This window comes from Juglans microcarpa x Juglans regia, chromosome 7S, assembly GCF_004785595.1.
Source record: "Juglans microcarpa x Juglans regia isolate MS1-56 chromosome 7S, Jm3101_v1.0, whole genome shotgun sequence".
Classification (NCBI taxonomy): domain Eukaryota; kingdom Viridiplantae; phylum Streptophyta; class Magnoliopsida; order Fagales; family Juglandaceae; genus Juglans; species Juglans microcarpa x Juglans regia.
The window spans coordinates 17,369,619-17,386,173 of NC_054607.1; the positions used below are offsets into that span (position 1 = coordinate 17,369,619).

The 16,555-nt window shown below is 34.1% G+C and overlaps 1 protein-coding gene across 1 annotated transcript; it reads left to right on the top strand.

The window, feature by feature from the left end:
* The first annotated feature begins 2,960 nt into the window (after nucleotides 1-2,960).
* LOC121241143 (nucleobase-ascorbate transporter 12-like) lies at nucleotides 2,961-15,842 on the top strand. Its single transcript, XM_041138787.1, has 10 exons — nucleotides 2,961-3,746; nucleotides 4,105-4,202; nucleotides 4,314-4,484; nucleotides 6,179-6,279; nucleotides 10,184-10,319; nucleotides 10,471-10,521; nucleotides 10,670-10,957; nucleotides 11,650-11,884; nucleotides 14,220-14,506; nucleotides 15,244-15,842. Exons 1-10 carry the CDS (start codon nucleotides 3,233-3,235, stop codon nucleotides 15,463-15,465), a joined length of 2,103 nt encoding a protein of 700 aa, XP_040994721.1. The 5' UTR covers nucleotides 2,961-3,232; the 3' UTR covers nucleotides 15,466-15,842.
* The last annotated feature ends 713 nt before the right edge of the window (nucleotides 15,843-16,555 follow it).

A 16,555-nucleotide genomic window follows, 5' to 3' on the forward strand; every position in this document is an offset into this window, starting at 1 on the left:
CTATTAAAAACTATTCTATTGGTGCTCAAATATTTTCAGATATTTTTATATATTTCATTCTCAAATATCATGTAAAGACAAAATAATTTTCAATTTCAATTTTTTCATCTAATCATCACTTAACCATTATCTAAAAACAAAACCCTATACAACTTTCCAAACTTCTAAAAAAATTTATTCAACTTTTTCAAATTTTTAAATAAAAATAATATTTAAACAATTTTTTTTAATTTTAAAATATTTTTATTTAACTTTTTTTCTTTTTTTTTTCTAAACCTAATAAAACGTTTTAACTCAAACTATTTCATTATAATTTACAAAGTATTTAATTATTGTTCACAAACTATTTCATAATAATATACAGATATTCTGAAATATTATATTCAAACGAGCCATTAGACTAACAAAACTGTTAATGAAATTTGAAAGCATTATATAATTAAAAAATCTCATATTGCCTCCTTAAATAATTCCTTTTTTATTAACCATTTAAAGTTTAAAAACTGTTAATTTACACACTTACATTAACCGTTCAAACTATTGAAAAATAGAAAATATAACAATTTTGATTAATAATAATTTTAAGGACCCTGCTACAGGATTGATGCATCGGACTATAGTGTATTTTGTTTTGTTTTTTGTTTTCAATATCGATAAGTATTTTCTTAATTTTAATAGTTTAATGTGCCAAATTGCCAATTTAAAAAAAAAAAAAAAACAATGATATATGGGAGGAAGGTAGCAAGAAAGACAAGAACTGAGTTATTGAAGCATGAAAATAGCAGTTATTTATTTATTTATTTATTTGAATCGGGGAGGGGGGTTATGCCAACATACCTCCATTTTGTACAATTTTTTTTATATAAAAAAGTGATTTTTCTTATAAAAAAATGTAAAAAATTCATTTTTTAATGAGACTACATTTTTATAAAAAGTTTGTATAAAACTTGTATATTTAAAATTTTGTAATGATATTCTTACCCTTATTTTTTTCCTTTTGCTATTTGAATCTGGATTAAAAATCTCTGAGTATGACCTTCTTGCATAATTTAGAAAAAAATAAACTCAATCAACTAATGTAATAATGTAATTTAATTAAAAATAAATTTAATTTTATAAAAATGACTCAAATAGTTAAAGAATGTCAATTTTTATAAAATTGAATTTATTTTTAATTAAATTATATGATTACGTTGATTGATTGAATTTATTTTCTTTTAGATTACGTGAGTGTTTGAAAATTCATTCGGAATGGATGAGAAGATATACTCTGTAATTTCATACTTGGGGTGGACAGGGGAACGTGAATCAAGTTTTGACACGATATTTGGTGTGGTGATGTGGCCTTGAAAAATACTTTCCCCTCTCTTTATAGGATTGCGTCAAATAAAGATACTTCTGTGGCTGATAATATGAGGATCTTTGTTGATTCTCTTCATTGGTCTGTGAATTTTTCTATAGTTGTATAAGATCAGGAGGTGGACGACATTGCTGACTTTTACAATGTTTTACATGCGCTGAAAGTGCAGTAGGAATGGAGGACAGACTACTATGGACACGTACATGGTACAAAAATTTTTTAGTTCGCTCTTACTACAAGGTATTGACGGTTCGCCCCTCCAATGCCTTCTCTTGGAAGAGCATTTGGAGGAGCAATGCTCCTCTCAAAGTTGTTTTCTTTGGTTGGTTGGCATCCCAGGGGAAGTTATTAACTATCGACTAGCTGAAAAAGCACGACCTCTACTTAACAGATTGATGCCTCATGTGTAAACACATCAGTGAATTAGCAGACCACCTGCTTCTCCATTGCGAATTAGTGAAGGCTTTATGGGATGACATCTTCACTAGACTTGGTATCGCATGGGTTATGCCTAGGAGAATGATGGATTTATTGTCATGTTGGAGAGGGATTCGGGGCCACCATCACATTACAACTATTTGGAAGATGGTGCCTCTATGTTTGATGTAGTGTACATGGATCAAAAGAAATGATTGATGTTTTGAAAATAGGGAACGCTCTCCAAATGGTTTCAAGGCCTTTTTTTTCTATCATACATTGTTGCTTTGAGTTTCATTTATAGTATTGAACTGAACGAGTTTTAATGATTTTTATGCTACTTTTCATAGAGAGTAATTTGTAACTAAACTCTTTTTTTGTATACTTCTTGTGTACTCAAGCTTTGCCAATTTATGTGGATTAATAAAACTTCTTACTTATATATATAAAAAATTATGTTTTGAGATTTTTAATCCAAATTCAAAGAGCAAAAGAAAAAAAATAATAATAGTAAGGCAAAAGTAAATGAGGTGTAAATGTATAATTACTCTTAAAATTTGTACTTAGCATTACTTTTCTTCTAAAAAATAGAAAACAATAGTTTTAAATTATTAATTTAAAAGACAACAATTTTACATATTTGTGTGTTTTACTGCTTGTTTGGAAAAAAAATTTATCGCAAAAATTTCATCTCATTCAATCATTCCCAAACATCACTCAAACACAAATATTTTTAAACTTAATCATTATTATTTTTTCAAACTAATTATTACAACTTTCTTAAACTTAAAATTTTTTTTTAACTTTTTTAAATTTTCACATAAAAATAATATTAAAAAAATTTATTATAGTAATATTTTAAATTTACAATATTTTTTATTCAAATTTTTCTCTTTCTTTTTCTAAAACTCCCATAAAATATAGAAAAATTTTATTCATCATCCTTACAAACCATATATCATATTTTTTTTTCTTACTAAATATATAATATATAAATGATAAATTGAAGAATTCAATTAGTTTAAAAAGAATAAAAAAAAAAATATGGTATATTGTGTAGAGTTGACGAGTATCAAAACCATGACTCCAACTATTTCACAAAATTCTTATCTCGTTTCCACCTTATCCTTAATATTACATCATCAGCATCGAATTAGAAAACTAATAAATAAATAAAACTCCGGCGCCATTACCTTTGCTGTCTTCCTTTCGGCTTTTACCTCGGTCTGTGTCTCCCTCACCCCACTCTCTCTCTCTCTCTCTCATCCTGTGCACTCACTCTCACACACACTCCTCTCTCTAGTTCTTGGTTGGGGAAGATCTTGGAGCTCCCTTTCTTGAACTTTGAACACTACTTGAAGCTCTGAACGGAGAGATCAGATCTGTGTGTGTACACATAGCCTGAGCTATGCGATACTACTGATTTTTCGTTTCTTGGTTGTTGTTGGTGTGCGGATGTCGAGCTCCAACCCGAAACAGCCGCAGCGTCCGGGTCCGTTGACGCCGACTCCGGAGTCCCCCGCAATGCCGCCTTCTTCCTGGGCCAAGCGGACTGGGTTCAGGCCAAAGTTCTCCGGCGAGACCAATGCCAGCGATTCGGGCCAGGTGATAGCTCCGTCGCTCAAGCCCAGAGAGCCGGACCAGGCTCAGCCGGATCTCGAAGCGGGTCGGGGTAGGGCCGTGAACGGGAAGCGGGAGAACGAGAAGGTTATTCTTCCAACGCCGCCGCAGCCGCAGACGCAGACGGATAAGGATCGGACGGTGAAGAAACGGAGGGACTCTGACAGGCCGCAGAAGAGTACAGTCTCGAACGGGCAGGACCCCGGCGGGCACACGGAGCAGGGGTCAAGGAGGCCCGCGAGGAGCGAGGAAGTGGTGGATGTGTTGCCACGCAGTGTGGACGATGATGATGGGTTTGTGGGTAGGCACATGCATATGAAGTATGAGCTCAGAGATGCACCTGGTCTTGGTTAGTTTCCCACTTGTTTACTAGTCTGGTATTATTTTTTTTTATAATTTACAGCTAAAGATGTTTTTTTTTTCCTGTTCTCTTTGTCAAATTTTATATATTGACTAATAACTGGAAACGGTTTATGCTTTTCTTGGGTGATGTTTCTGGGTTCTCGTTGCATAATTGTGAAACTTAGATACTTTGAGAGTTTATTAGAAAGTGATTTTAAATGTTTTGTGAATAATTCAACACACTTTTTTTTTTCCGGTTTGTTGGCGATAGTTGCCGATAGTTGCCTGTTGTAGTTTTTTTGTTTCTTTAAAAGATCTTTATATTAAAGTTTTTCCTGCTTATGTTTGTTTCTGTAAACTTTCAGTTCCCATTGGTCTATATGGATTCCAGCATTATATTTCGATGCTGGGTTCCTTAATTCTCATTCCGCTCGTCATTGTTCCTGCAATGGGTGGAACTTATGTGAGTAGTTACGGTTGTTTTCTTAATGGAATTTTCTACTCAACTTTTTGCTTTAGTATGGATAGAAAAAAATGTTGTGTAGCTTGGTCTGATTGGATTTAGTGGGTTTAGGAGGATACGTCGAATGTGATATCAACAGTCCTCTTTATGTCGGGAGTGACTACACTTTTACATACGACTTTTGGGTCGAGGTTACCCCTGATACAGGGTCCATCATTTGTTTTCCTGGCCCCGGCATTGGCAATCATCAACTCCCCAGAGTTTCAAGGACTCAATGAAAATGTAAGCTCTCTTTTCATGCTCTGGTTGTAATTTAAAACATGGGTTAGCGACCAGTGACAGACCTTTTGTGTTTGTCTTGGTTTAGTCCCATTAATTGCGGAACACAAAACAGAAAATTGGACCTTAGACTTACAAGTATGTGTAAGATGTACATGCACATTTATATTAATATACAAACACATTGTGTTTACACATTTACATTATCAATTGATTGATAGATAATAAACTTCATAAACTCATCTAGTTGGATCATAAAGGATATGGAATATCTTAATTATGGCTACAGTTGTAAAGCTACTTATGTTCTTTCACTCACAGAATGTTTACTTGGCTCATTTCTTAATACTTGAGGAGAGTCTCAAAAGAAATGCAGCCACTAACAGATTGTTGCTTGTTTTTTTTTTCTATCACCTTAGTAAGTTGTTTAGATCATACTATTTTAGAATCTGATAGTGCAATTTGGATATTTTTAGATCTTTTGGTAGTTCTCAGGGGACTAATGATTGAACAGGGAAGAAGACGTAATTTTTTCTATTTTGATCACTTACACAAGCTGCCCTTTTTAACAAGAAAAGAAGGACACAGTGGCTTTAGAGATTTTTTTTTTTCCTCTCTCAGTGGATCATATCTACCAAATATTTCAGATTAATAGTCCATACTACATGGTAAAATGCCACAGGCATGGATGAAGCCAATGCGGGGCAAGGAGGGCCCTGGCCCCCCCCAAGGCTCTAAACAAAATTTGCTTTGACACCCCTGTTTTTGCCCATGCAACTTTTGACTATACTATTTTAATCCAAACAAACTAAAATTTAATAATTCAGCTATATTATTTCCCATTTAACTTTATTTCATATAATATTTTGACATAAAATATCATTTCTTAGAGAGATTTGTTAGAAAAATAATATTTACTTTTAAACACATTTGAAAAAAGATAAATAAATTATTTTTATTTGTAGTCATCATTTATAATCTCTAAAAACTTTGTGAATATTTTAAATCATAATTTTAATTTTGATGTTTGCTTAAACTATATGTATAAACTTTTTAATTAAAACTTTTTTCTTGTTGATTTTTGTGAAATGCCTATTTTCTTTAGATTTTGAATTTATCTTTTTATTTCCTACTCTTTAATCACTTTTTTTTTTTATATTTATTTTTATTATCATTTTGTTCATGGGATTCCTTGAAAAATCCAATTGAACTATTTCTTCCAACCTAAAATACTTGGCCCCTCCAAAGTTATAATCTTGGCTTCATCCTTGGCCCCACGTGCAGCCTGAAAAGGTAAAAAAAAAAAAAAAAAAAAATTGCAGAAAGTGTTAACTAATGCATTATTTTCAAACTTCAAACTTCTTTATTTAAGACTTATCAGGTGGTGTAAGCTAATCACTTATGCAGAAATTGTTAGAAATGCTATGTTACTGCCTCTATTCAACAATTTAATAAGTATGCCTTGCAATGGATCTTCTGCTCCTAGGTGCAGTGAGAGCTTTTAAGAACTAATTGGCTGTGATATATAAACTTTCAGTTGCAGTAGTTTTAGTTGCATATGAAACTTATAAAAAATTTAGCAGCCAATGAAAAAAATCCCTTATCCATTTATTAATTCATTTTTTAATTATTCAATATGCTAGTACTTTTAATCTGTTGAATTTTTTAAAGACTTGAAGGAATCACTTAACATGCAGAAATTCAAGCATATTATGAAGGAGCTACAGGGGGCTATAATCATAGCTTCAACCTTTCAAGCAGTACTTGGATATAGTGGACTAATGTCTATATTATTAAGGTATGATTCCGGCATCTTTATATCCCAGCAGATTTCAAATTCATTATTAGCAAATGCTTCCCATTCCATTTACTGAATGAGAATTGGTAATGTTGGAAGCTTGGAGGGGGATTGGGAAAAGCTTCTTTAATTGGTGCATTGTTGAGCTGATTCCTTAAAGTTGAGTTATGTGCCATTTCTTTTCCATTTCTAATTACGTGTTTTTCTTGTATGCATCATGTATACTTGGACTAGACTTTTGCATTATTCAATAAAATTTTTGATTTCCTATAAAAAAATTTCTGATAGTTTCATAAATACCTATAAAGAATATATTCATATAAACAATTATGTCAACTATATTACATGGGGTTTAAATATGAGGGGTCGTTCCCGTTGGGGTATAAATTTATAGGTTTGCCCATTCACTTCGCTTCCCACTCTAGAAAAAGGAAAAAAATGATCGGTTAAATATTTGCAGCCCTGGTGCAATTCCTTGGTTGCCTCAAGTAATGTAGGCTTCCCTTTCAATAAACATCAGAATAGTTTACCCCTATGGTAGCTTAAGATTGGCTAACTGGTGCTAAGTTGCACTTTGGATAGTCCCAATAGGGTGCTTGACCTAACTTTTTAATTTTTCTCTCAACAGGTTGCTCGATCTAACTTCAGGAAATTATCTAAATAAAACTAGAAGATTTTTTTTTAATTTTTTAATTTATTTTTTATTTTTTAAGAAGTTAGAAGAGAACATGCTATACAATGTGTTTGCCTAAAACATTTGTCTATATTAATAGAAAAATTAAATTCTTTGCTACTAGGCTGTAATTAGGTATATCTCCCTTGTATACTACCTGTGTACTTGGGCCTTACCTAATTATGAGGATCAATAAATTTTTCTTACTTATCAAAAAAATATATATAAAAATTAAAAAACATTTTTTCTTATAAGAAGAGAACATGCTATACAATGTGTTTACTTAAAATATTTGTCCATATTAACGTTAAAATGATTCAATGGCAAAATTTAGTCCATTTGAGTTGTAATTATGTTTGGTAGAGGCTAGGTTGAGATCGGATCAGAAAATATGGAAAAAACAGAGATTTCACTAGATGTTCTGTTGAGTGGATTTGCAATTTTAAACTCACTAGACACTTCAATTGGCATACCCTAGACACTTGGATTGATCAAACTGAGATTTTCACAATTTCGCTTTAAAACGAATTCCTAGACCTGTCTGCATTTAGCCTTACCTATATAGGGTTTCTTAATACTTATTTTTCATTGGAATGGGCATTTTTTTAAAGTTTCTTTGAGCACTTTGAGAGAGAAAACCCTATGTGAGGTCGAGTGCCTTAAAGCCATATGGTTTTCTCTCCTTATACATAGACCGACACTTTGCTGTTCTTTTGAGTATCCATGTGATTGGATTGCTTAGATTAGTGTTGGTGAGTTCATGAGTGCTGCTGGAGTTCTAGAGAAGTGAATGAGGTTGCTTGTGGGATGTTATTGAAGAGACCGAAGTTCAAGAGTTATGTTACAGGTATTGAGTGGGCCACTCGTGGGAATTACAAGTTAGGTTTACAGTCAACAAAGCTTTTGTGAGTATCCAAAACTGATTCTAAACACTTTACAAGTCAGGTGCTCGAGAAGCATATATGGCTGACAAAGGCTCATTTGAGAACAGTGTTGTTTGCTTGGATGGCCTCTCCAGGGAAAATTCTCTTCATGGATAATTTAAGAAAGAGACACATGGTTGTAATGGACTAGTGTTGTATGTGCATTGAAATAATTAAATTATATATATTTTATAATGTATATTGTATTATATATAATATAAACATATTATAAAAATGATTCGTGACAGAGAAATTATTAATATAAATTTTTTAATATAAAACCTCTAGGGGTTGGCTCAAGTGGTAAAGGCCTTGGGCTTGAGGGTATGCTCCCCCCCAGGTCTAAGGTTCAAATCCCCTTGGTTGCAAACAATCTCTAGGGGCTATCGGACTGGGGGATTTTACCCTTGAATTATCCGAGTTGCATTTGCGGGAAACTCCTTGCCGAGGACTTGTGTACCCCCGAGATTGTCGGGATGCTATTCCTAGACACTTGGTGCCAATAAAAAAAAAAAAAAAAAATTTAATATAAGCATTAGCATTAAAATTTTTTCTTTACTAATAAAATAATAATAAAAAAAGATAGTTTTTCCTTCTTTAACAAAAAGGTTATATGATAACTTTAATTACGAAAGGAAAATTCATATTTACTGATAAAAAAAAAGTTTAATTACAAAAGAAAAATATTAAAATAAACTTATGAAATAAATCTTACATAGAAAATACATATAAAAAATAAGGAAAATCTTTAAGAGCATGAAAAATATAGAGATTACATGCTTTGAGTTTTTTAACATTTAATTTTTGACTATATATTAGAAAAATATATTTTTATAATTTTTCTAAAAAATATTTTAAATTGATAATAAGGGATTTTTTAAAAATTTTTGGAGAAAAGGAAATATTTTTTTTCCGAAAACTTTTGGAGGGGATGGTGGTCTGCCCCCCCTAAATCCACCTCTAAGTGGAGAGTCCGTTGATCATCTCTTCATTGCAAGAATGCATACACATTATGGGGTGAATTCTGTAGTCAGGTTGGATTGACCTTAGTGATGCCTAGAAAGAGTTGTGAATCTTTATTACTCATGGAATGGATTGAGTGGAAATCCGCAGATCGCAGCGGTTTTGCATGCCTCATTTGGTGCCTTTGGAAGGAAAGGAACTACGTAATTTTGACCGTGAATGGATGTTGGAGGAGCTCAATTTTATTTTTATTTTTAAATCAATACTCTTCTCATGTGGACGGACTGTCCCTTTAGAATTTAATGAGTAGAATTTACATGAATTTCTTGTACCTATTTCTTCCTCTTGACAAGTGTTACACTCATATACTCCTGTGCACTTGGGTTGCGCATTTGTGCTTTTTATTATTTTTAGTAAAATTCCTACTTATCAAAAAGAAAAAAAACAAGTTGCTTTGGTGACAATTACACATTTAGGCTATTTGAAAACCAACAATAAGCTAGTCCAACTCAAAGGTATATTTTGAGTTTAAATGGCTCTCCTTTGTGAAGGATAGAAAATTTTGGGAGAGGAATAGGCCTTGGAAGACTATAGAAATGAAAGTAGAGATCCTATCCTCGAGGAATGTTTCGATTGGCCTTTTAGCAATTGCTTTTAATTTTACGTAGTTTAAAGAATATATTAAGAGTTAATATCTCAATGGAGTTGTTATATGATTGCTTTAGAATAGCATTGGTTAGATATAAGTCCTAGAGGTGTTATGGATTTGGTTTCTTATCTTATAAATGTAAAAGGGACATTCACTCATATCAATAAAATTTATCTCTTACTTATAAAAAAAAAAAAAAAAAATGTAAAATGCACAGAGAATTATGGATTGTTCATTTAGAAAATTACAGTGAGTTCTGTCAAGGAGGAAAGACTCCCATGGGGAAACAAGACTATGACAGGAGGAAAGACTCCCTCGGGGAAACAAGACTAATCTTTTCATTCTACTTCTCTTGCCTTGATTCATTGTGAGAGTCTAGGAACAATTTCTGGGTTCATATAACTGTGGTATTATTTTCTGAATTTCCTTGTGACAAACAGGCGCTAGATATGTGTAGCTTTAGTGATTCGAAGTTGTTCAGGAAGGAACATAAATTTTCACTGCATGAGTCATTAACATGCATGTAGCATTTATATACTGTTATACTCGAGCATATAGCATGAGTGTTGGTTTTTCACTAGTGTAGCTTCTTTCTGTTTTGTGTTAAAAAATATAATGTTCTTTTGAATCGGTGTCATTCCTTTTGTACAATACACCCAATGACTCCACCTCAGTTCATCTGCCCTCCCTTTTCAGGCTGATCAATCCAGTTGTTGTGTCCCCAACTATTGCTGCTGTTGGACTTTCTTTTTATGGCTATGGTTTCCCCCTAGTCGGTACGTGTCTTGAGGTTGGATTGGTGCAGATATTGCTGGTCATTATTTTTTCTCTTGTAAGTATGGTAAAACTACTATAGATTTATGTTAAATTTTAGTAGTTTATTGCTTTTGTTATTTCATCGTAATTTATTTTCATCTCTGCTGAAAATGTCATAATTTCTGGCATTTCTTTGTGATTGGATTTTGTTTCCATATTTTCTGCAGTATCTTCGTAAGATCTCTGTTTTTGGTCATCGTATATTCTTAATATATGCGGTAAGTTAAGAGTTACAAGTTTATATTTTTATTACTCTTTGTAGTTTTTTTTTATAAGTAATTCCTCTTCTTATTTATTGATACTACTTTATATGTAAAAACAATATTTCACATTTATCTTGTACTATAATTTGGTTCTTATTGTTAGGTTCCATTGGGCCTGGCAATCACATGGGCAGCTGCTTTCTTGCTTACTGAAGCTGGAGCCTATAGTTACAAAGGTTGTGATGTAAATGTGCCTGCTTCAAATATAGTCTCTGAGCACTGCAGAAAACATCTCTCAAGGATGAAACATTGTCGAATTGATACTTCACATGCATTAAGATCGTCTCCATGGTTCAGATTTCCTTATCCATTACAATGGGGTACTCCTGTCTTCCACTGGAAAATGGCTCTTGTTATGTGTGTGGCGTCCATTATCTCATCAGTAGATTCGGTTAGTTTCCTGTCATTTATTGACTCATGTTCCCCTTGGAGATTTTTCCATTTGATTATTTCGTCGTAAGTAGCTCACAATGAAATATCTTGTGGGGATTCATAATTTATATAGACTACAAACAGTAATTATCAAAATGAGAGATTCTAGACTATTTATCTAAATAGACAAGGTGTACTTAAGAAGATTTGGCTAATGACCTACAGAAAAGGGGGCAGGGGGGCTTTTTCTAAATGCATGAATAGATGTCTGGAGCTTGCTTGAGAAAGTAATGCTCAATTATTGTTCGTCTGCACTTTAACAAGTTCGCTTGTATGAATTTAGTTGCAGGATAAAAAGCTATGTGCAAAACTGTTCAAAAATTTCACACGTTGGACATTACAATTGGTTCTACTTGTTCTGCAAAATTCTGGGGAGTTTTTGTAGAAAATTCTGCAAAAATTTCTACTTGGACATTACAATTGATTCATTTTTATTTTTCCTATCATAAAATCACCTGGACAACCCATTGATGACTGAATCAAAAATTTCGTATTAGTTTTGTACACAAATTTGTATATAATTTCAAGATTTATTTTTAACCAACTTTATTGCATTTTCTTGTACAAATATACTCATTGATGTGTCTTGCAGAATTATATGGTTTGCCTGATTCTGATTGTGAATATTGTTTTTTGTTTTAAACTGATTAGGTGGGATCATACCATGCATCTTCGTTGTTGGTGGCATCAAGACCTCCAACCCCAGGTGTTCTTAGCCGAGGGATTGGTCTGGAAGGTCTTTGCAGCATCTTGGCTGGTCTTTGGGGTACAGGAACAGGGTCCACCACCCTAACTGAAAATTTACACACCATTGCTGTGACCAAAATGGGAAGCCGTAGAGCAGTTGAATTAGGTGCATGCATTTTGATAGTCTTATCCCTTGTAGGTGAGTATCTGTTTTCTGTTTCCAATTTCTATTGACAACAAGATAGAAATGAAATTTGAATCTTCTTCCATTGCTAGTCAACGATTCAACTAATTAGATGCGTGCATCATAGCAAATAAACTGTAAGCTGTATATGCACAGGTGGTAACTGCAGTGAAGTTTTCTTTTTGGTGCATTTTGGGTACATACCCTCTGAATTTTCTCTGCAAATTTTTTATAATTGTTATAATATGCACAGTTCTTTGACATGCATTTGTCTTTCTAATGATGTATCAGTTTGTCTTCTTTCTGCTGTAATCGAATTCCAAGTCAAGTTGGTTTAATGGATAACTAGTGAGACTGACATATCTTGGCTAGCTTCTAAACTTGTGTGTCTGGGTTTAGAAGCTCATGAAATTACAAGATTGACCCTAAATAGCACTTAGAGAAAGGTGAATAGGTGTATGTCACAATCCTTTGACCAATTTTCATCCGTGTCAAATATTGGCAATATTTATTAAATATCGAATTGGCCCACATACATCAACTCACAATATTGAATATATGTATAAATATGAATGATAAAGCAAAACAAGCCAACCACAAGGCAAATAGTTTTGGTGACGAAGGAAAGCCCTTTAAAGAACTCTTTAGTGTAAAACCACTTCAGGGCCGCCTACCCTAAACAAACAATTCCACTATTTGGAGGTTAATACAAGTAAGTTTCTTACAAACCCTTTATAATATGAATCCCTTATTTGCAATAGGGACAAAATGACATTTTGTCCCTATTGCAGTAGCAGCCAGAACCTCTGACAATCGTCAAACTTGGATTCTTCTCCAATAACGTCTTGTGGCTGAACTCACCTCAAATCACACTATCATTATCCTTGTATTTTATGTGGTTTCCAAAAAACTCCAAGAGATATAATTCTTGTAAAAGTCCCAAAACTCTCTCTCTTGGCACACTTGGATGCAATTTCAATACCTGTTTGGGTAACTTATAGGCCAGTTTCGTGCTCCTAGGAGGGTACTTGAATTGATCAAACTCTTTTTAAATTTCAAAATTGCATTCTTGAAAATCTGCAGATGGCCTGGCCTGACAGGTTCCTCCTGAAACACTAAGTGTCCATATGGCAACACAACTGTTCTTAAGTATTATAAGATATTTCCTTCTCAAACATCACTTAAACACAAACAATTTTTCAATTTCAGTTTTTCAACTTTTTCATCTAATCATTACAATTTTCCCAAACTCCCAAACAAAACACTAAAAACAATACTATTTCAAATTTCAAAACAAAAATTATATTCAAACAATTTTTTAACTTTATAATATTTTTATTCAACTTTTTCTCTCCCCTTTCCCAAAACCCAATAAAACATTTGTACTCAAGCCATTTCACTACTATTCACATATAAATTGAGATATTCTAAGTATCCAAATGAGCCCTAACTCTTCTTTAGAATTCCAGATAACATGGTCTTCATCCAAGTTTTGGATTTTGAGATTTTCAATCCTCCATCTTCATCCAATACTCAAATTTATCTCATCAAATAGAGCATTTGTAGCTAAATTTGATTTCTTATCCCATTATCTTTATAGATAAATCTTATCTATCAATCCAAACCAAATAACAACCTTACCCATTGTCTTGAAACCAAATAGCCAATACTAAAAATACTAACAGTTCAGAATGGGCCTGAGGCAGGTTTGCTTTCGCAAATGTTTGGTTGGACAGATGTGAGAGACAGGGTTCTTTGTGCAAATTCTGATTAATGTGTTATATTATGTTCAAGGACTCATGAATGATGATGGGGAGCTGATGTTTTTTTTATGACCCCAACACAACTGAGATTGTTATGTGTTGGATGATACAAGCAACTTTAATAATTAGTCTTTTCAGCTAATGACACAAACGAGTGCTAGTTTGAGGTTAATGTCAACGCTAGGAAAGCAGTGGACCTGAAATTGCATCGTGTAGAGATACCACAAAGTAAAATGACTTGCGAAGATAGCACACGCTTATGTTGTGTATGAAATAACTTGCTAAATTTGCATGTCAGGTTTTCAATTCGGCTATATATACTAAATTGGTATATCATCATCGTGCTTGTCTACCATTTTTACATTCAAAGTTTGTTTGTCTAGGGAGGGATTAAAATTGCGTATCACTGCAACACTGAGATTCCATTACCACTTGAACAATCTGGAAATACAGGTTGTGTAGGGATACCACTTTTTGGTCTTACTGTGACAAATTGTCATTGGTTGAAGTTTACAACAATACACACCGTAAAGCTTCTTGTTTCTCATGTTCTTCACTAATCTTTGCTCTTTGTCTGTGGTACACAGGTAAAGTTGGAGGCTTTATAGCATCAATTCCTGAAGTCATGGTTGCTGCATTATTGTGCTTCATGTGGGCAATGCTTACAGCTTTGGGCTTGTCAAATCTACGTTATAGTGAGGCTGGAAGCTCTCGGAATATTATAATTGTTGGATTATCTTTATTTTTCTCTCTTTCAATTCCGGCCTACTTTCAGCAGTACGGTGTGTCTCCAAATAGCAACTTCTCTGTCCCAAGATATTTGGAGCCTTACATTGTGGCTTCCCATGGGCCTTTCCGCAGCAAATATGGAGGGGTATGCTTCTTTGTGACCTTTTTGTAAGAAGAAAACGTCTTTTACTTGTTCAGTCTCATCTATTTCTTATGGCATGTTAAACAATAATATCTATCGAATGCTAGCAAAATGCTGTGCTTAATACATGTTCCATCCCCTTCTGTCCACCAACATTACTATCATGTGTCTAGATGGGGGACAATCGCTATATTTCTTCCTGCCTTGTTCGACTTCTTTTACGCAGAAAATCCCAGCATGGGAAGAAAGTAAAAAATAAGCTCTTTTACTTTGGAAGCTGCCTGGATATACTTCGAATTATTAATCATTGGTTTCATCAGTTTAACTGCTCACTGTGCAATCTTTTCTGGATGGAATCTTGAGGATTCCATCTGGTGGTGGTTGCCCCTTTTTTTCCTCAAATTTATATGGGTATAGATGTAAAGAGAAACCTGCACACTTATATACATACATTTATGCATACACACTATATATGTGTCTGTGTGTGTATATATTAAAAGCAGAGCAAGCTGCACGGTGCCATTATGCAGTTGATGGTTCCAGGTTCCAATAAGTTGAGCTAGATTTTTATCTTAGCTTGCCAGCCCTGCTGAAACTGCAAATTAGTGGGTCCCCAATCCGTTTCAACCACTTTTAGTCTATTACTCATGAATCTTCTAAATGCAAACTCATTCTTGTGTTCCGGCATAAAAGAGATTACTTACTTCTGGCAAACTTTTGTTTATATGGTTTTTGTGCAGGTGAACTATGTCCTGAACACAATACTGTCATTACACATGGTAGTTGCATTCCTGGTGGCTGTTATTCTGGACAACACTGTACCTGGTAGTCGGCAGGAACGCGGGGTTTATGCTTGGTCTGAACCTGAGGCTGTAAGGAGGGAACCTGCAGTTACCAAAGACTATGAGTTGCCTTTCAGGGTTGGTCGGGTTTTTAGATGGGTGAAATGGGTTGGGCTTTGAGAAAGAAGGTTTTTGATGCTGCTGTTGGTCGCCATCAAATTGTCAAGCTTTTGTAGTTCATTATCGGAGAATGGTTGTGGCTCTGTGATTTGAAACCTGACTCCTTCAGCCTCTGGCTCCTATAGTAAGATATCAGTCTGATATCCGATTTTCCTACAGAATGAGACTTAGAGGGACTATAGGTCTTATAGAGATTTTTGTACATTTCAGGATCCGGGGGGGGGTGGGGGTTGGATCTCTGTGTTGTAATTTTAGATCATAAATATTGTATCTAGTTTTGAGTCATTGAGAATGTCCAGTTGGACATTTTTATTTTCTTCGCATTGGAGCAAGCTATGAGAACTGATCTTTGTTCATATATATGGTTGTTTTCTTCACCCTGTCTTAAGCCAGCTTCAGGACTGTTGGGTTCTTAATTGGAAATGAGGTGGGTTTATTGTGAAAAAAGAAGTGAATGGAGCAAGGATGCATTTTCGTGTACAATTTACGAATATGGTATTTATAAGTTTCATTCAAAAGTAACCTCGACAGAAGGAAAAAGAGTAATGTGCTCAAGACAGCAGCATGCCAAAGCCATGTCAGTGTGAGTGGTACAAGACCTTTGTTTTCCCCTGATGGTGTTTTTATAACTGAGTTGGTGTTCTATTTAGGCAAGATCGATCTATCATTGCATAAAAAGAGAGCTTTAATGGATCAAATCCTGGATGAGACCAAAACCGCAGGTGAGGGATATCCAGGTCAAGTGGAATGCCTCCAAACGATCTGATATCATGAATGTGCTAGAGAGAGAAAAAGCATTTCAATCTTCTATATATCTATGAGAACTCCAATTTGTGATGAGCTTTGTGCTGTATTGCAGTTGTTACCAACATGAAGTCTCCTTACTTTCTAGTGCTTGGAATCCAGATTGGTTTTTCAATCTCCATATTGTTATCGTCCTTGACCCAAAGCAGAGGACTTTTAGGAGGGTGGTTGTGAGGAAAGAGAGGTTGAGGGAGAAGGTGATGGGTTAGAGAGGAGGAGAGAATCTCTATGGAAACAACCTAAAATCAGATATCAAGCCAGAATGACAAAAATATCATCCCATCAT